The following is a 22,500-nucleotide window of genomic DNA, read 5'->3' on the forward strand; positions in this document are numbered from 1 at the left end:
TTATAATTAAATGTATTAGTATAAAAATAATCATTGTCATGTGGAATCCTGATATGATAATTGCATTATAATAATTGTAGAATCGTTCATCAATATTTTATCGATTTCCATTGATGATTTTTTTTGTTTGTCATAATTGTCAAAATAATCTTAACAGTCATTTAATATTAAAAAAAAAAAAATGAAAATATTGAAAAACAATAAAACATATGATTTAGAAAATTAAACATCAAACAAACCGGTAAGAATAATATATATATATATATATATATATATATATATATATATATATATATATATATAAGAAAGAGAGCATAAGTTGAAGATATAACGTAAAGTTATATAAGAACTTTATTATATTATCAATTCAATAAGGGTTACAGAAAGAGGAATAAGGGAAAAACCTCTTTAGGTCATGGCATTTCGAAATTAAATATTTCTCGTCAGAAGAAGAGAAGAAACTGGCATTCTAGTTACTAACACACACATATCTATCTATCTATCTATCTACATATATATATAATCATCTGTCAAAACATTTTTTTCTCTCTCTTGGTTTGGGCATATTATATTGCATACTGAAAGTTTATAAAAACTAAATATAGCTTTTTCACATAAAAAGATATTTGAATCAATTTTGTATACTATATATATATATATATATATATATATATATATATATATATATATATATAAATTATTTATAAATTATTTATAAAAGAATTATCTACATGCACGTTTCGCCAACCCACCCACGGCTCATTGTGGAACTTACTGTTGTAGCGTTCGAACCTCCAATCATAGGGTATATGGTTGGGTATGGTGAAACACGTATACGTAGATTACTGTTTCATAAATAAAATAAATAAATAATGTATTTGTTTGTTTATGTCCAAACTATGGGCGATCGTTCGGATCTAAGGGAGGTAATTAGTTTCCCCAATCTCTGCTGTATACCGAATTTAATTATCATAAAATTCAACAAAAATCGACATAAGTGAGAATGTGTGTGTGTGTGTGTGTGAGGACACTTCTAAACCTGTATACTCAACGAATTTTTGATCTACAGACTTAAAATTTGGTATATAGGATAGTCAGACATGTGGAAAACTTTTAAATCCATTTTGATCCGGAAAAATGTCTGCTAAGAGGTCAAAATTGAAAAATGAGTACGTGGGAGTAATCGGGTGTTATCTGTTTGCTGTTTCACGAATGTGCATGCGTGAATACTTCACATTACAGATTGATAATGTTAAGAATAAGTAGTTTGAGAACACTTTTTAAAACGTGTCACGCTAGTCTAATGGTTATCTTACTTGACTCACTTTAGGTTTCATTAGTATTTATTTTCCTTTTCTTATTTACAAGAAGTGAACGGTTTAGAAAAAACAATACTTGCACGCGCATGTCTTAGTTTCTGTATTAATTAAAATATCATATTTATATGCAATGTATGATCGCCCGCTAGTTTTTATATATATATATATATATATATATATATATATATATATATATATATATATATATATATATATATATATATATATAATTTAATGCTATAATAGAAATAATTAAAGTGCTCAATTACTTGTTCAAGAGCACGGATGTAGAATATTATAGTGGATTACACTATCAAAACAAAAATTGGAGAATCGGTTACGTTTGATATCTTTTGCTGTGTGGTAAAAGGGAAGACATCGATGGCGATGGAATTATTGGAAACAGAGTTTAGGACAATCAGTTTTATTTATTTTTTTATTTTCATTTTTTTTTTTTTTTGCAAGGCTTAAATTATTTTTTTCTTTAATATTTCGTCTTGGCTAGGCTTTGGTGCCATATTATATCAAGCAACTGCTTCTTTGGGCGAAATTTAGCTTCTCTCTGACATAGATTTGGTAATTCGATGGTGCCTGTTTATGCTTCCATTGGCACGTGGGTGGTAAGCAGGTCTAAAATGTTATTAACATCTCACTTCTCACATAGCCCTCTAAAGACTAAAGATTTCAGAATGGAAGGACATACCCTTATCCATTAGGACCTATTTTACTGGCCCCCTCTCCACTTGTTTCGCGTATGATAAAAATATGGAAATTGTTGGCAACCTTCTGTCTAATGAGACAATAGCGTTCTGGTCTGGTGCACTGCAGCGTCTGCTGTAACTATAAAGTCAGAGCTGCAGATGCAGGCCTGGTTTGGTGATAAGGAGATCTAGGTTTTCCCAGTCACCAGATTTCCCCTCTTGGCATTGCAAACAAAGTCTGATAGAAAGGCAAGCCAACACTGTCAGAGCCAGCACAGCTGCAGGAGTTGCTGGAAAGGTGTTGCAGTGCTTTACCACACACCTATCGAAACTCCAAGCCGGATTTTTGTCAAGGTTTATTCCCTTAGCTTTTGCTTTTCCCAAGGCATCCACAAGGCAATGGATCTATTTGCTCATAGGTGATAAAAATTTGCAAATATTTCCAATTTTAACGAAAATAATGGAGATTCTCATCCTAGTTATGGTTGCATGAAAATAAAAACGAAATCCTTAAGTTGATTCTCCTTAAAAAAAAAAAAGTCAGGAAATAATATTGCAAGGAAAAAAAAAGTAGAATTCTCAGAAACATTTGAAATATCTCAGAAAAGAAAATAGAACATTTTTTTTGTTGTCTTTTTTAAAATCAGAAATATGTCAGAAATATGTCAGATGATGAAAAAAATATGACACGTAAAAAATGTCAAAACAATATTCAAGTATCGTTTCAGTGTGTTCAATATGTCCAGACCCGGGACTATTATTAACCGTTTATTGATCTTGTTTTAGGCATACTCGCTGATGTTTCATAAGTTTCTGGAATTAATTAAGCCACCTCGACAATCAATAACCAATACATTTTATTTCTATTTGACATATCTTACATTTAAAAGATTAAAAACACAAAACAGATCTTTGTATCAAATAGTAGGTCATATTTGAATCTTGGTTGTCAACTAATCTAAGAGGAAGATAACCTAAGATTGAAATAAAAAAAAAAAACGATAAAACTCTGACTATTGCCAACACATCAAATCTTAGAAAAGACTTGTAATATAATTTACTCATTAAATTATATATATATATATATATATATATATATATATATATATATATATATATATATATATATATATATATTAGTATAGTTACATTCCAAGATCCAAATATTTATTTTTCATGCAAAAAAGCTCTTTCAGCTTGTTAGAATTTCGGTATATTTTTTACAGATCCATTTCGTTATGCAGAAACAATTAGTTATTATTATTATTATGTTAATACTGACTCTTTTCGTGCATATACACCTCAGAAAAATTAGAAATGATTAGAAAGAAAAAATGTATGATATATATATATATATATAGCCATAACCAGTTTCTGTTAGATCATCACCCAAAGTTGAGCCTGGTCAGTACTAAAATGGGTGTATGATGTGTTATTTGTTTATCTCTGAATTGTTTCCAATTGTCCTGGGCTTCTCTTTTTCACCGGATTCAACCAATGCCGATTCAGGAAACGTATGGTTAGCATTACCATGAAATCACTGAAGTTCAGTGACGTTGAACCTGATCAGTACTAAATGGGTGACCGTTTGGTAATACCAGCTGCCTTATTTCGACATTGTTTCCAACCGTCCTAAACTTCTATATTCGTGCAGTGCCAATTCAGGAGAGATGTGGTTGGGATTGTGCAACCTTTGCTTCACAAGTACATACACAGCCACCCTTACAAGGGGTATCCCTTGTTTTTAAAGACTGAGTGGATGCCATGATAAAATTTTAGACTAATAGAAAGTTGTTGTTTTTTTTTTAATATTAAATGGCTGACATTTTTTATGGCAATTATGTTTTGAACTGTTTAAATGTCTGATAATATTTGTCTTCTGGGTGATTATTTAATTATGTCCATTTTATGATATATATTGATATTGAAATTATTTGTATTTTTCACCTGTGTTCTATTGTTCTTTGAATTCACCAAATAATTGAATGAGTGAATATATATATATATATATATATATATATGAATGAGAAATTTAAATCTAGTAATACAGCTGTCAATTTATTTTAATCTAATATATCAATTTCTAATTATTAGAATTAAAAGATCAATTATTAATTGAATCACTTGATATAAAACAAAATAATTTTAAAAAGTAAAAAGATTTTAAAAATCATATTGCATTTTTTTTCTATAAATAATATGAATATATTTATGATATTTAGGATTTCTATGAAGTTTTAAAAAGTAAAAATAATCATAAACATTAAGATAAAATTACATCTTTTTGATAAAATAATAAATATCAGTGTTTAAATGATATTTAAATTTCTATGAATTTCGTTTAGACGTATTAAATTTCTAATTAAAATCAAAATGTAAAAACTTCATTGATAAATGAAAAATAAAAAACATTCCATCTTTTTTATTTTTATATGTCTGTTGTTTTCTAACCAAAGCAATTTTTAGTTTTGCAAAAATATAAAATATGAAATTTACAAAAAAAAAAAATTATAAAAAAAGCGAAAAAGATTTATAAAAAAAAAAAGGTTTACAAAAAAAAAAAAGATTAAAAAAAAAAGAAAAAAGATTTACAAAAAAAAAATAAAAATAAATAAAGATTTAAACTGATCAACCAAAATGTCTTCCGGATGTTATCAAAAACATTTTGACGAACTTTAATGAAATCTTAATATTTTTTTTTTGAAATTTGTGCAAAGAAAAATGAAACAACTCAACATTTCTCAGAGAATACAAACAAAACCAAAACAAAAAGATACATCCAGTTAAAAAGTTGAATGAAAAATCTGATTGAAAAAAAAATATAATAAAAATATTAAATTAAGGATAATATTAGTTTTATGATGTTGAAATTATTTAGATTCATTTAGCAGATAAATTAATGTGGTGCCGGGTATTGATCTATGGTTAGATCAATAACTAGTACTAACTAAATAACTAGATAGTAAGGTTAATTATAAGTAGGGCTATGACAACAGCATATTCTTTTCCTTGTTTTGATTCTCAGGTATATATCCATTGATATCTTATATGTTTTTATGTTGAGTGATGTGGTTCTCGGTTGATTAATTGTGTCTGTGTCGGATATATACTCGAGAGTCAAAACAATGAAAAGAATATGCTGTTGTCATAGCCCTACTTATAAGCAATAAAGCCCAGCTATGCTAATTACTGTACTAGCCAAGCCATCCATCTTAAACTTAGTAATAGTAGTATTTATTTTTATTGAGAAAATAAAATAATATAGTAAATTAACAAAATAAATAATTATTGTCTGTCTGTTCGCTTTGATGAAAATGCGATACATAAAAAAATGTTTTTAACTCCTCCAAAATTATTAACATTTTATTTTAATCGCGTTTTTAATTTTTCTTCCCCCCCCCCCTTCTGCTTCGTTCAAATTACAATTCGAAAATATAATAATAATGAAGACTAACATCTTATCGTTGTTTTAGTTCTTTCCCACTGCAAGAACTTAGACACCAGGGTCAAAAAGTGGGATAAAGAAACCAGCGCCCCCGAGAAGGGACATTCTGTCCTACAAAAAGTACCCGGGCAGCTCCGTCGGCATTCTCTGGTGAGGTCGCCTCAGATGATTAGTAATAACTTAATCATTTTCTCAAAGAGAAAAGGCAAAGCCTGGGAAGGTGGACCTCGTAGAACTGCACAGATCTAAACTCCCACTGCAAAATCAACAGGATCATTACTGGAATGGTCTAATCTCTGTTGATTTTGGGGGCCCAATGATAAAAATTCCTAGCCGGTTGCGAAGGTTCTATAAGAACAGAAAGTCGAGCGTGAGACGTACTAAATAAAGTAGACTATCCAGCCTCTTAAGCCTTTACAACTATAACAAATAGACGTATTTAGCTATAGAGGATGGTCGGTTGGAAGTCTAGTATGATGTACTATGATACCAACTGAAAATTATTTTATATATATTGTAAAAATAATCAAAATTTCGAAAAGAAATAATAAGTAAAAAATAAATGCGTATTGTTGTCAATAAAAATTTTTCCAACTGCTGCTGCTATCAAAGGAAAAGAGAGGAAAATTAACTTCATCTGTGCCTAAACCTAAACGTAGATTCCGTGAACAAAGCTTCTTTCTTAGAATGCACACCCGTGAAACTCTCTTCCGTTTACCTGCTTTCCAGCTGACTACAATATGTCCGTCTTCAAGTCTAATGTAAACAAGTTCTTGATGAGCTGTTCCCCTTAAGTAATCCAATTTACCAAATTTACCCTTTTAACGCTTACTATGATATTGTCCTTTTGACCACTGTACACTCTTTAACTCTTATCCTCGAGTGGCCTCTGGACCTTGATAAGTGGTGATTCCTTTATAAAATAATTTTTAAAAAAAATCAACTCTATGCACGTCACAACTATTAGAGGTTTCTAGTTATCAACAAACTGGTGCTACTATATTAGGCTGTCTGAAGATATCGGATTCTTTACCTAAAATGCACTAAAAATTGATGCTATTGTTTTTCTTTTTCCTTTCCCTTTGTAAAACTCAACCATGTTCTGCAAAGTTAAAAACAAAAAAAATTTCCTCTACGAAACAATCAGATTAACCACCATGAATAAATATTTGAAGATATAAAGAACTTGAAGCATAAAATATTTTTCCAAAATTATTGGATTCGGCATTAAATAACTCGAAAAGGATTGATATGCCCTAAAATTAAAACGATCAATCAAAAACAATATGTCAACAAAGAATTCTGCGACAAGATGATGCCTTTATCCGGATATTTGTTAGGATACAAAGATTCCTGACTCCAGTGTAACGTTACACTTAGATGCACGTAAAATAAGACGCATTTATTCAATCAAGAATGTTCAGCAATGAAAATTCTACTTTAAACGGAAGAATGACCACCCGACAAAGCCTCTTATAAATATGTGAGGACGTGTCGAAAGATGCGATGTGTAGACTTTTTATATCCATTGACTTAGCTGAGCCTATTTCAGGTAAAAGAAATTTTTAAAAATTTAAATTATATTCGTTAATCGCAAATCTACTACTTTAGTCATTTTCTTTCTTTTTTTTCTTTTTTTTTAAATTTTTTTTTTTTTTTTGTGTGTGTGTGTGTGTGTGTGTGTGTGTGTGTGTGTGTGTGTGTGTGATTTCTGTCATTGAAAAGGTTATTTCATGTAAATACATTGTTGGAAATGAGATTACTACTTTTAGAGCTTTGGGCCTAATCCTTTGGTAAGTCAATCCAAAGTCTTGACAATTCCATCTATTCAAAGAAGTTTTTAACATGAAATCCGTTGCGGTGTCTATTTGTTGCTTCCTGGCAACGAATTTCTAACTCTAATAATTCTGGAGATACGACTTTCAATTCAAATCCGACTTCCGTTTCCAGCAATATATTACACATACCAAGTAGCAACATTGTAATCTTTACATCTTCATTCGAAAAAATGTTTTAATTCACTGCTAAATATGCATATCTATATACCTATAAAGTTGAGTTTTTGTTTTCTCGCTCTGACATTGATATTAAAAGCCCACTTTTTCTGATTAAAAATTATTAAAATGGACATTTTGATATACTCAATCATGGATATGCAAGCGACTATATGAAGGTTAACTAATTTGTATATTCCTTTGAAGAACAAGCAGTAACTAATTACTTATTCATTTTTATGGTTTCATTTCACTATTACGCTTGATTCTATTTATGCATAGTTTCTATATTGTACACAATTGCATAGAATATTTAGTCTATAGACTTTACATTTGATATATAGGATATTTGGACCTGTAGCACATTTTCGATTCGGCTTTTAGCCTGCAAAAATAGCTGCTACGGGGGTCACAATTGAAAAAACATAGTCGACTTTGCCAATAGTAAATCGACTATATTCTGAGTATGTGTACGTATACATTTTATCTTAAAGTCGCTTAATTTTTAGTCTTTTTTTTTATCTATCTGGTCAATATCGACAAAGGCTTAAGCTCTAAATAACGACTATGGATGGAACGCTCAATGTTTTGGTTTCAATTCCAGCTGATGGTACCAAAGTCATTTTTTTTCTTTTGAAATCATTACTATATATATATATTGGTTGCAGTACAATAATCAATAGAGAATTTGATTTATAATAAATATGAAAACTGCATGAATTAAAAATATCATATTTAAGCATATTTTACGTCCAGGCAATTCCAGGTGGCATGCTAATATATATATATATATATATATATATATATATATATATATATATATATATATATATATATATATATATATAATTGGAATTCATTATTGAGATGAGTATTAGTTTATTAATTTATTTATTGCAGTCTATTATCCTTAGCTTTTTAATTGTTGTTTCACAACGTTTCAGCCAACTATTCCTCTGAACTTCGTCAGGTGGTAACCACGACGGGATAGGAACTCTGAATATCCTAACTGCCATCCATAGTTGTTGTCAACTTCAGGGCCCATGGCGTAGTGGATAGAGACGTTGAATCTCTACGGTTCCAGGTAAGAATTGTCTGAAGATAGTGGTTTCAATCCTACCCAAAGCCAGCTAGAGGCTTACTTGGCCAAAACGTGGTGAGACAACAACAACTATGGATGGCAGTAATTGCTGAGAATGCAGTTAGGAGATTCAGAGTTCCTATCCCGTCTCGGTTACCACTTGACGAAGGCCAGAGGAATAGTTGGCCGAAACGTTGTGAAACAACAACTAAAAAGATGAGGATAATAATTCGCAATAAAAAAAATTAATATATAGATACTTATAGTTGAATTATTTAATGCAGTTTTTATATTAACGTTATGGCTCAAATTGACCATGAAACCAATGGTCAGTTCTTTAGAACTGATTTAGAGAAACTTCGGTCTTACAGTATTAATCAATTGGATAATCGTACTTTGAGGAACTAAAGAGTTGTGTGGTATTGTGTTCAAATGAAAATTCTTGGTCTCTAACTTTGGTGTTGTATGACATATTTCAAAGACACACAAAGAAGAAATTGTCTAAGACAAGCAAAAGTTGGCTTAATGTGTAGTGACGTCTCTGTTTATTTTTCGGAATTTTGTAGATGAGGATTGATTAATTGTCTTATTTCTATTATTAATCATAAATAATAGATTAGAATACCATTAAATATGTGTCTATGTAGTAATATATATTGATAATTATCTGAAACAAAAATAGATTTAAGGCGAGTAATATTCACGTTACTATTGTTCTCAAGGACTCGTAACATATACACATATCTCTCTCTATATATATGTGTGTGTGTGTGTGTGTGTGTGTGAGAGAGAGAGAGAGAACGATTTCAATGATTTAAAAACATTATTACAATGATCTAAACATAATTTTCAATGAAAACCCAAAACACGGAATAATAAAATAATGTTAAAAATTACGCATTGTTGGTGAACACCCCCTTATTTAAATATATATATATATATATATATATATATATATATATATATATATGGCACGACTACACATCTGAAACTGGGTTTAAGTCCTGTAAAATTCATGTTATTATTGTCCCAAGGACCCGTAACATGTGTGTGTGTGGGGGGGGGGGTGAGAACGAGAATAATATATAGTAAGACTAGTAGGGCCCTTGAGGTTATCCGATCGTAAAATATGCTTACATATAATATTTTAATTTATGCAGATTTCGTATTTATTATTATAGAGTCAATTCTTTATCAATAATTATATATTATATTGTACCCAATATATAGTAGTAATTTCCAAAGAAAAAAATGACTTGAGTGCCATCAGCTAGAATCGAAACTAAAACATTTCGCACTCAAGCCTTAGCCATTACCGCTTGAGCTATCATCATGCAGATAAGAAATAGTTCAAAAAACGAACGGACTTTAACGTATATTTTCGCATACCTACAAGAGTTCTTTAAGGTGTACTTATGCCTTCCAAGTTGCAATTTTTATTTCAATTTTGACCCATTAACAACTATTTTTACTGGCTTTATATATATATATATATATATATATATATATATATATATATATATATAAAACAACGATTCACAAAAATGCAATCATTAAACCCATCTTGCACTACTCTGCAACCTTGCATCTCACAGGAAATGCAATTTGAAAAAAATGAAGGTGGACAGACAGATATAATGGGTTTTATAAATTAGACTACAAACCTAAAACAAGAAGAATAGGTTTAAGGCTCTTAAAATTTATATTAGAATTATCTGCAAGGACCTATGGCGTGGAAGATATAAGTACTAAGTAGTAATCAGTTCTAAATCTTCCAGAAGTTGAAGGTTCAATCTTCAGTGCAGGCGATACTAAGAATACAGTTATAAAGTACTTAAGACTTCCATCCAGCATTGCTGGAGAACAATCAAGATATTATACAATAATAAGTCAGTTGACTGCACTCTTTTCTTCTAAGCCATTTCCTATGTGGAAACAGTAAGACTAAAACAAAATACCACCAAAACGTATGAACTTATGTAATTTCTTCTTGCATCAAACTATTGAAAACCTGCAATTAATGAGGCATCCGTTTTCTTTTTTCGACTTATGTTAAACTGGAATGATTGGCATAGTTTTATGTCCTCCTTGTCTTAATTTCCATAAAAAGAACCAAAGAGTTCCTGAAGACTTTAATTTAATATGTTTAGCAAGACAACTTTTATTGGAAGAGAAATTTTCTCTCTCCTTTTTATTTTTATTTTTTTGTTTTTTGTATTCTCCCAGACGACCAATTAGAGTTAACTTTTTTTTCCTCTTTTTCTCGTATCTCTAATTGCGTCTTCTTAGCGTAACAAATACGTTTTCAGTGCATGAATCAACAAAAACGTTTACACAAACGATGAGAGAGAGAGAGAGAGAGAGAGAGAGAGAGATACACTAACGATCAGAGAGAAAGAGAGACGAAACGTTTATACAAACGATTAGAGTGAGAAAGAGAGAAAGAAACACAGAGAGAAGGAAAGAGATAGTAAGAGAGAGAGAGAGAGAGAGAGAGAGAGAGAGAGAGAGAATGCGTTTACACAGAAGATTGAAGAGAGAGAAGGAAAGGGGTGCTAAATATATCTATAGAAAGAGAGAAAGTGAGGGAAACGAAAAGGTTTACACAAATGATCAGAGAGAGAGAGAGAGAGAGAGAGAGAGAGAGAGAGAGAGAGAGAAGGAGTAAAACAATGTATAGATATGTGAGGGAGGAATAAGAAATATTTTCCCGAATAATTTTCAGCAAAGATTTTTTTTATTTTTGATGCATATTCTTCGAAAGGTTCGAAAGATTTCAAACTTTGGATTTAAGAATGTTTAACGAAAAGTAGTGCCGACTCCACAGATCTTATCTTTCTTAATTTAAAGTCATACATTTATAAAGACATTTTTTTTAAAAAGTTTAACCTTTTCAAGAATGAATTTATTAAAACAAACTAACTTTTAAAACACTTGTTATGTTCGAACTACCATAAAAAAAATCCCACAATGCATAGCGATTGAATATCTGAATGTTCTCTCCGTAAAAAACAATGAAAGACTAGAGCGTAATCATTATATATATATATATATATATATATATATAATGCTAATCATGAATTTCAGCAGGCTTTGAACTCTGCCGGAAAGAGTGGGCAATACTAAACTGGACTAAAGCGAAGGTTGCCAAGACACAGGACAATCCGCACAAGTGGGCTATGCACAGGATGCTTAGTGTCCTTATGGCGCCAACGTGCAGACTATCGCACATATCCTCACAGGCTGTCCACTAAATGAGATCTCGGACACTGCCTGACCATGGACCTCGAGATGGAGTGTAACGCTATGTTTATTATGAGAACTAAGGTGCTTGATAAAAGACTTTATCAAGGCTGTTGTCTTATTTTTATAGGGACGTTTCACTATCATCCCACATATAGCACCTGTTATTCCCAAATTCAAAAGCGTTCGATCACTGAAATTAATTATTGTTGAGTCTGGCCAGTGTCAAATGGGGAAAACCATGTATTCCATTATGCATGCTTTTACACCAAGTGTGATACATTTGTTCTGTTCATCTTGAAACAGCTAAAGAAATAAACTTAAAAGAAATTTCAGATTTGCTAAAATATTAAAATCAAAAAATTAACTATATGTAGTTTTAATTAGTTTTTCCTCTTTTGAAATGTATTTGAGTACCATTTGTCCTTTCCGTTTATAAAAGTTGGTTGCTGAGCGCATAACCAGTGTTATCCGTCTCTAAACACCCTACGAGGTGAAGGAAATGAAGAAATGCTTTTGGGAAATCACTAAAGATATCTTTCATTTTAATTTTGATCACTTTACTAAAAAAATATTGTTAGAAAAGAAAAATATATATATATACAGCCATTTTTAACAGTAACATATTTAAAAACACAAACGTTCCCGCAGAAATGGATTAACTTAACCAAAAAGTGTATTCTATCAAGTAACCCATTTTTTGAAAACTATTATAATATTAAATTTAAAAGTGTATTACTTATAAACACTGGCTGTCTTGAGTAGGCTTTGCCTGGATTAGATACTTATGCAGAGAGTGATCCGCACTGAAATAATAACGTTATTATTTAAAAAAAAACATTCTTAACATGGGGAGAGGAGGGTGTTTTGTACCTATTCTGTACTTTAACCTTACAATTGAATAAAAAAAAAACATATCATAAAACTTTAATTAAATGTGGAAATACGATTAAAAAAAAAAAAAAATAGCGCGGATCACTCTCTGCATTAGCACCCGGGATTATTAAGCATATTAGACAGCCAGGAAGACGAATTAAAAATGTATTCCATTTTACCAATTCTTTTAAATTCAGTATATAAGAATGGGATATAGTTTGCTCTTTTTAAATTTTTATTCCTATATAGATGAGTTTAAAAAAAGTTAGATTATTTGCTCTTTGGTCGCCTGTGTTTTCAGCTTCCCTGTAAAAAAAGTATTCCAAACAGGATACATTATATTTGCAAAGAAATTAAATCAAATTAAAAAATGTCCTTTAAAGCATAAACTAACACAAAAAAAAAAAAAAAGGAATTGGTTATTCAGCATTCAATCAAGTTAATTTTATACATTTACTGAATGGATACTAATGTAACAGAGTCGCTGACAACAGTCGCATAAAGATATGCAAATGACCAAGCCAGTTGCACGAAATGACGTCACAGCAGAAACATAAGGACACAGCGTGTTTGGAGGAGAGGTGTTCGGGGCGTGACAAGCGAAGCACGTGTTCGAGGCCCAGCCGAGTTTTGAAAAAGCACGTGTTCGAGGAACGAAAACTCACACGTGGCCGGAGAAGGAGAAATTAACTGTTTAAGTGTTTTAAAAAAAAATGTGTTGTTGGAAATACCTGATATAAATCTTTTGTTAAAAAAAAATGTGAGTCGAGTTTTTTCCCTTCTGTTTCCTTGCGACGGAAGTCTACAACGTGTTGGGTCTGTTAAAAGGTAACGACACCGTTAAATAATAAAGGCTACATGTTAACATGTGTGTAAAGTTACAGTAAAAAGTTTAGTAAAATTGGAAAGTTCTCTTCTTTTTTTTTTTGTGATTAGAAAAAAGTAACACATCGGTTTATTTACAAAGAGTGGTCTAGTAAGTGGGGGAAGGTATGAACCTTTTTATAACTCTCATGTTCGAGTGTTATTCAAAAATGAACTTTTTCAAAAGTATCTGTGCTTTTTTATTCTACCAAAACCTAATTGTTTTAAAATCTGTCGAGGAATTTTAAAACAATAGCCTCTATATATATATATATATATATATATATACTATTAAAAAGTTAGGACGTTTTGGAGTTTGTCTATTCGCACACAGATAGAACGTGCGATTGGTTAACGAAAAAAAGAATAGGGAGAGTACACGTTACTAAGGCTGTAGATTTTACGATTATAAAACTCGAGTTCGAATCTCGTGTAAGTCTAAAGAAAGTATTTTTTAAAACTGAATGTTTTCTGAATGAAAATAAATTAACAAAACATAAATAAAAATAATCCGCAAAAAAAGTAGATATGGATGGTATTTAACATTAGTTCAAAGCTAAATTATTTTTTTGCGGTAAAACTTGCGGAGAATGCTCTGTTTTACGGTTGTTGCAAAAATGGAACGGAAATTTAAATTTCGTTCCGTTTTAAATTCGATACATTTTTACATTACATCCAACTCATCGTCCACATTCGACATGTAAACTTTTATAGGTTTTCGGGTATGCTGACAAGATTGGGGGTGTTTATTCCGAAAGCTGTTTTAAACATGGGGGGTTGGCGGTGTCAATTCCAAAAGCCGTTCTTAACATGGAGAGGTTGGGGTGTTTATTCGTTGTAAGCCTACCCGAAAATCTAGAAAAGTCGACATTTCCAATTTGAACGGTAAGTTAGACCTATGTGTGAAAAAAAAGAAGGTATACCAAATTGACTTTTTTTCATTTAAAAATTATTTTGTTTTTGTTAATAAAATTTTATTTTTATATAAAAAAATCTTTCGTTTATATATATATATAAGAACGATTGTGGAATGTTATTCTTTCGATTAATTTCGTTTGGGGCGGGCAGGGCACAATAATCATAAAAAAGGATTAAAATGGAACGAAATTTAAATTTCCGTTCCATTTTTACAACAACAACAACAAAAAAAAAAAACAGCATTCTTCGCAAGTTTTATCTATTTTGCCAATAAAAATGATACGTAAATACATTCATCGTAGTTACTTGCTCTCTCGTGCAAAAACTAAATAGCATGTATTTTTTCAACATATTTTCACAAATCTACTTCTTGCACACTGGTAAAGATGGAAATTGACATTCCCAGGTATTAATTAAATCAACATTGCTCGAGAAACTGGTACGAACTTTTAATATTTAATATCTTTTTTTAATTCGACTTTTTATAAATCCTTTTTTTTTTAAAAATCGATATCCATTTTAATGCAGTAAAATTGTAACTAAATATTCTTTTAAAAAAGGGGGGGGGTTAAAAAAGTTTTTTTTTTTTTTTAATGACATAAATTACAAATATTACAAAAAGACGCCAATTCGTCTGTGTCAAAACTGTTGCCTTTCAAACTTCTTTTTGTTTTTCTGCGTAAACAACAGACATATATATTTCTAATCTCTTTCTTCTTCGATGTATCGTTCTGTTTTGTCCATGAACACATTTATCGTCATGTAACGGTTCAGTGAACAACAAATTGATTCTGAGATATGTACATTTTCAGCTATGATGATGATGATAAGAAAATAAAATGATTTACCATTTTCTTTCAACAGGCACCATCACAAATTGAACTGGAGAACTGGATCCGTGCCATCCACTCAGCGTGTGCATCGCTGTTTGCAAGGCAGCATGGGAAGGATAACACCCTGAAGTTGCTGAAGAGCGAGATTCAACGACTCGAAACGAATATAGACATGGTAAGTGTTGTTAAATGAACTTGTTAAGATAGAGTCGATTTTTTTTTTTTTTTGTTAAATATGTCATTATAAGCAAAATCAATATTATATACGTGTCATGTCGAAAATAGTAATATATCAAAAAATTACAAAAATTTATCGAATAGAAAGTCATTAATCGTTAAAGTATTTATTTATGTAAAATTGGGTAAAATTGTATTTTTCTTAGCTGTTATAAAGTAGACGGTGAAGAGTTCACATACAAGGGACATAACTCTGAACGCAAAATTAGATTACAATATAATGGCTTCCAACATGTGTAGCCTATAGTGATAGACCTTTTGTTAATATAAAACACAATAGCAGTTGTTCTACTCGACGAATTTTCGTAATTTCTGAATATATTACTGTCGTCGACATGATAACTAAGTATGTAATATTGTTTTTGCTTAAAAAATCGATCTGTCGACTCTATTTTAACAAGCACCATGGACTTTTTATGTGACATATGATCTCGCAAATAAAGAGAGAAACAATTTTCATTCACTTTAATCGTTATATAGGCCAACTAGCTGAAGTAGAGGTCTACGTTGGGTTTCTCATTTTTAAGTGAGAGATCACCAGTCATTACGGGAAGAGTCTTAAAAAAAATCCTAAGATAAATAACTTTCGTTTATCAGCTGCACAGGTGGTGCGTATTGTCAGTTTTTTTTTTCTCCTTTTTGATACTGGTACAGTTTTTGAATTAAAAAAAAAAAAACTGTTCAGATGCAGAAGTGCTTATCCAATTAGAAGGCAATTCAAATTGCAAATTGATTAAATCGTAAATTAGCGATTGTGAAGAATTTCCAAGAGAACAAAAAAAAAAACAATAAAAGTAGGTTAGGGTTAAGGTTAGTGGGGAGGGGGGTCAAGTTAAGGTTAGATTTATATTATTTGTTATACTTCGTTCAACTTTCTATAACTTGAAAGGTGCCGAAAATGTTTTTACAATCAGAAGGTGAGAAAAGAAAACAATTTAAATTGATTACATCATAAATTGTGGATTGTGAAGAATTTCCAACAGAGGAATTCAAATTTCAAAAGTTGTACTCATATTATGCCACCTTTAAACGCTTTAAAGAGATTAAAATTTGGAGAACACTTTTTAATTGATGTCTAATACCTATTTTTAAAATTAAACAGAAGTTGGAGGTACGTGAATTTTCAGACAGGGCTTCTACCACCTTTTTATCCCCGTGCGCGTAACAGTAAATGAAACTAAATATAGCCCACATTTGAATGTGAATTTTGGAATGCAGCTTCCAAAAATTCAGTTAGGCTGATGCTCTTTGTAATACATGACTTTGATAAAATTGTATAGCGGTTGGCTAATAATGAGCCATTCTTATACCATTCTCAAGAGAACTGTGATGATGATGATGATGATGATGATGATGATGATGATGCACACCAGTTCAAATTAAGTTCATCGTGACAGACACATAATGATGAAGACCAAATAAAAAAGCAACATGAAAATATTGAGTTCTTATTTGTACAGAAGTTCAGTGCTTAATAAGCCTTTTCGTAAAGCAAATAAAGACGCTTTCTCAACATGTACCGTCGTCGTTAATCTTCTTCAACTCTCGGACCCGATGCATGCAGAGACGGTTGCAAAGGAACAAAAAAAGGAGAGTAATTCGACTCTGCTTTTTTTTTTAGTTGAAATAAAAAGGCATTTATTCATGGTACTTTCGAAAGTAACGCATTGCTTCTTGTTTTAAAAGTTTCTTAATTCGCCATGTAATTTACAAAAGCCTTCCGTCTCCATATGTCCTTTCCATTCCCTCATACTACCACGTGAACACACGTCCATCTCACACCAGTCTGCCTTGTCGGTGCTCTCATCACGTGGTGTCTTTTTTTCTGCTTTTCTTTCCCTTGTTTTCCTCCACTGTGACGTCATTTGCATTGGTGGCTGTTATATCTTAACCGTGTCATTACATTTCAACCATTCGGAGCCAAACATTGTTTGTAACTTCGTCGCAAAGGAAAAAAAAAAAAAAAAAAAAAAAACCCGACTCGGCATTTTTTAAAAGTACAAATGAAATGCATTTATTCGTAGTTCTTCCAAAATAACGCATTTCATTATTTTTCTGAAAGTCTTTTTGCACACACGTGTTTTACAACGCTCTGCCATATAACATGGGCTTTTAAAAGGTCTCTCTCCCTGCCACCTCACGCCGACATGAGCCAGTGCTTTCTCGCTCTCGACTTACCCGGCACTCACTTTGCTTCTCCTCTTGACCACGTGAAGTCTTTTTTTATTTTTCTCTCCTTTTTCTCGTGACATCAGAGCGTGCATGCTTGCTTAACTTGCAAATGTGCTAAGATACTGCTGCTGCTGCTGCTATTTTCGCTAGTCAGCTATCTTATGGCTGTTGCTGATTTCTCCATACGCTCTGTGTAACAATACGGCTGCTGCTGCTGCTGCTGCTAAATACGCATAAGCGGTTCTGTTACAAACAGTAAATCACTTCTTGGTGAGTCATCAAACATAAAAAAGCATTTATACATTGCACCATATCAAAAAAAATGTGTAATATTATTTGTAATTCTATTAGCTGAGACAATGTCAATTAATGTTAAGTTTTTCTTTTTTAATGGTGTTCGTTTCATGTGAGTTTAGTTTTTTATCACAGCTATTCAAACTGTCATTCTACGGCCATTTTGAAATCGGTGAAGTTTTCCAATGGCGCCAGAAATGAGAAACAGAATGCACATGTCTGCACATTTACATGGAACAATTATGTAAAAAGAAAAAAAAACAACAAAAAAAACACACACACATTGTGTGTGTATAAGTGTGTACCAAAAAAAAAAAAAAGTGAAAAAACAAATTGAATACAGGAATAATTCATCAAAAACGAGAGGTTTTACTGGATTTATTTAGATCAATGGTCTTCAGGAACTGATCGAAACCAGTAAAGCTCGTATTTTTGATGATTTACACTTGTGTTTAATTTGTTTTTTTCCTTTGTTTTTTTTTTCCACATATCCTGTCTCCATGCGATTTCATTTTATGATATATCATGCATATTTATCTTCATATATAGTCATCCACATACAGTACTGTTTCGTTGTATTACAACTCATCAGTGCGGCTAGATATACACCTTTCCCCAACCGTGGATCAAACCTACAACCATCGCAGTAACAGTCGGCAGTTCTCACCATCGGGCCACAAATCAGTGCCGTAAATATTTCTCCTCAAATGTGTATTAGATGCACACCCGTCCATCGCAACAGTGCTCTAACCATCAGCTTGTTTACAAACGAATTAATAGTGAGCTTCGCTAAATAGCTTACATACGCATCGGGTGAAAATATATTTACAAAGTGCTCAACCCAAAGAGGGTGGCTATATATATATATATATATATATATATATATATTATTTCTACACTCAAACCATGTTGCAGCTCACGAGCAGCAAACAAGCTGGAAGTCCAAGACTAAAGTTTTGCCTTTGTTTGGGCTCATCAGTTGAACATATCTAAACTTAGGATTCGAAACCTGAATTTCTTGCATGTGAAGCGAGTACCCTGCCACCTGAGCAACCGTGCCATACATACAGATCAAGCAAAACACGGCGAAATCAAACTATGAAGCTAAATGAAGGCGAAACTTGAGTCTTGGACTTTCGGATTGTTTGTTTTTATGGTTTGTGTAAGCTGCGACGTGGTTTGACTGTGGAAATAATTATGTCACCTCTCACATTCTGAAAATTCAAATATATATATATATATATATATATATATATATATATATATATATATTACTTTTTATAAACATTAAATCAGCCTACACTTATTAATTTGTTTCCGTACAAAATGCACTTCTTCAGGGCTGGCTTCTTTGACTTTGTTGAAGAAGCCAGCCCCGAATGAAATACATTCAGGAATTTTTTTATAAAATTTTCATAGAGCTCTATTTAGTAGTGATCACTTTTAAAAATAAATGTTGGTTCAATCTATACAAGTTCAATCTATACAACATATCTGAAGATGATTGATTAATATATATATATATATATATATATATATATATATATATAAAATTTCCGGTGACCTGGAAGAAAGATGCTAGCCTACAAAGCCAAAGGGGGCTTTGTGACTGGATTTAAATCTCCCAACCAACAATAATTATCACTATCTACACTGATGATTGCGTAAGCATGAAACACTAGTGTCTGTAGGTATAAAAAATAATTATTAATATTTATTTAAAAATATCATAAGTTACTATCAAGGGGATCCCCGCCTTTCCCGGCACTGAATGAGAATCAACAGTTGTTCTACACTTCCAATACTTTTATTGTTATTGAAATTGATGAAATGCCCATTTTTCAATCAAATCAATTACCTGCTCTAGTCAGGGACACATCGCAGTATACCGGGAGGAAGCTTCACATGCCTCCCTGCACTGACAGTCTACAATACATTGTAGTTTACATTGCACTGTAGAGAATATACTGTTGATATTATAAAATTATTTTTATGTATTGAATTAAAGTTTAAAACACAATAGTCAAGTATCATGGCTCAATTGTGCTCTAAACAGAAACATTCATTTCAAACGCGCCTCTGTCTCATCAAAGAACCTACTATTGATTTTATACGCCTGGCCTTATTGCTTTTGCGGTGATAAAACTTCTCAAATTCATTTGTGATGCTAGACTGTAAAAGTGTGTTCAATTTGGTGAAAATTGAACAGTTCCTTCTTTAATCGGATTTTTTCTCTCATCGATTTTCGATACTTATCAGAGACATTCTAATACAAAACCTATCTAAGAACACTTTCAGACACAGAATGTGAGAGATGATATAATTATTTGCACAGTCAAACCACGTCACAGATTACACGAGCCATAAAAGCAAACAAAGTACATTTGTGTGAATTTTTTTTTTAATTTCCCCGGCTGTTTAAGAGTCCATAGGGAATGAACTTGCATACATGCAGATGCACTCACCGGCAAATGCCTTTTTATATATAAGTAAAGATAGAAAATTAAAGAGAAATAAACTTGAAATTATTTTCAAATCGATACTCTATTTTTATCGCCAGTATCTATAAGTAGAATCTTCCAACTTTCTGTAATCATATCTCCTTTATACATATAAAAAAAAATATTGGACCATAAAATAGAATATATTTATGTCAATAACATAATGGAAAGAAAGAAACCAAAAAACAACCTTTTTTTATGCAGATTATTTATAAATATCGTACAAGTTTTTTTTTTTTTTGTTTTTTTTTCAGGATGTAAAAATGAAGAAAATGGCCGAACTGCAGTTGACTGTGGTAACTGACCCCAAAAGCCGAACAGCAATTGTCAAGCAGATCAATCAGTGGGAGGAGAACCTAGAGAAACTATTCATAGAGCAGTACCGTTTACGTTGTTATATGGCTTCACTTCAAGGGTCAGAACTTCCCAACCCAAAGGTAAGAGAGTTATGCAAATATACAGTGAAGATGTGGAATTTTGCTGCTTGTCGGATTTATTTATGCTGAAGAGGGAGGGGTATAAATTCATCGGAGCAAATTCTGCCACATTTGTAAAACAACACACACAAATGCAAGCTAGTTTAATGTCATAAGACATGTGTTCTTTTTTAAAGTGAAAAATTGTGTTTTATGTGGCAGGAAATTATTTCTTCTTGGAGACCCCCTCCTACCATCTTTTAGAAGACTTGTCAGTAAGACTTTCAAACGCCATCTAGTTTATGGATAGTGTAGTTTTTTTCACCAATCTTTTGTTGTGTAATCAATTCCATAGAAGTGTGTCGCTCACCTTTCCAGGAGAGACCAGCAAACCAAAGATTTCTCTTTCTTTAGTGAGACGAAGATAGGTGGAAGGTGCCCACATAGAGCTTATCTTCAAACTTCTATGATGTAGTAATGCTGGCTACCTGAAATACTTAATTAACATACAAAATATAAAAATTTCTCTCTCTTGCATATATCTATTTTAATAATAAGGTCGTTTTCCTGTATGTTTGTTTCTTTGTTTGTTCACAATTTGATTAATATGTACAAAAGGTAAACTCTCTCAGAAATTCGTTTTCATACTGAAAACGGTTGGCTGTTAACTTTGCACTTAACGATTCGAGATACCAACCTTGATAATCAGTCCAACAGAAACTATGCCATTTTGGTGGCCTTTTTGCTGTCGGGCTGATGCAAAACATTCTGTGTAGCCCTAGAAGGTATATCCTCCCAGGTCTTTCCTCCCAACTTTCAGAAGGAGCATGTTTATCACTTGTTGCCTGAGGCGCTCCCACCTGGAATATCGATGGAGTTACTTAGGCATATTTTTGCAGGGCTGGTGCTCCTCTTCCCACCTTCTGATCTTGTGTTATATCCTCTCGCGTTGGGAGAGCGGTAAATATCGGATGTCTACACACTTACATTAGAGCATGATTTCAAAAAATATTATTCAAAGGAAATCTATAATTAAGAAGTAACTTCATTTGCATATAAGATTAAATAAAATCTATTTTAATAATTAGATCCATGTTATTAATTGTTATAGAATAATAATTATAATTGTTATAGAATTGCTTCATTTGTTCTATTTACAAATATTATCTAAAGTTAATTTATTTTTAATTTAATTCATATCTAATTTATTTTTAATTATTATTAACCTACACAAGTTGCCTTCAAAAATGGAAGTATGTTTATTTATTTAAGCTGTTAGAGTTATTTCCCCTTTAATCAATTCTCCGTTCATAGAGGAAAATTGATGCATTTTATACTTCCATAAATCCAACATGTGATCAACATTTCAGGAAAATCGTAAGAAGTTAAGATATTCGGCGGATCTTAAATAATATGTAACTAAACCCTCCGTTCGCCAATATTTTCCAACCTGGCAACGCCGGGTATATACAGCTGATATATAAGTTATGAAAATATATATGGCAATTAATCTACACAGAACATTCCACGTTTCAAGCCTGATGAATTATCACGAAAATAAATCGTGGAATATTCTGTATAGATTAACAGATTAATATATTTTCAT

General features: G+C 31.7%; 1 protein-coding gene across 16 annotated transcripts in view; it reads left to right on the forward strand.

Moving 5' to 3' along the window:
* Positions 1-22,500, forward strand: part of LOC145303663 (protein still life, isoforms C/SIF type 2-like) — a 1,026,311-nt gene that overhangs the window by 828,068 nt on the left and 175,743 nt on the right. For all 16 annotated transcript variants that reach the window (XM_080145246.1, XM_080145250.1, XM_080145247.1 and 13 more), the window contains 2 exons: positions 15,306-15,449; positions 20,733-20,915. In XM_080145246.1, coding sequence (XP_080001372.1) covers positions 15,306-15,449; positions 20,733-20,915 — 327 coding nt within the window. The remainder of the gene's footprint in view (positions 1-15,305; positions 15,450-20,732; positions 20,916-22,500) is intronic.

The sequence above is a fragment of the Euprymna scolopes genome, chromosome 19 (assembly GCF_053919585.1).
Source record: "Euprymna scolopes isolate OS-2025 chromosome 19, ASM5391958v1, whole genome shotgun sequence".
Taxonomy (NCBI): Eukaryota; Metazoa; Mollusca; class Cephalopoda; order Sepiida; family Sepiolidae; genus Euprymna; species Euprymna scolopes.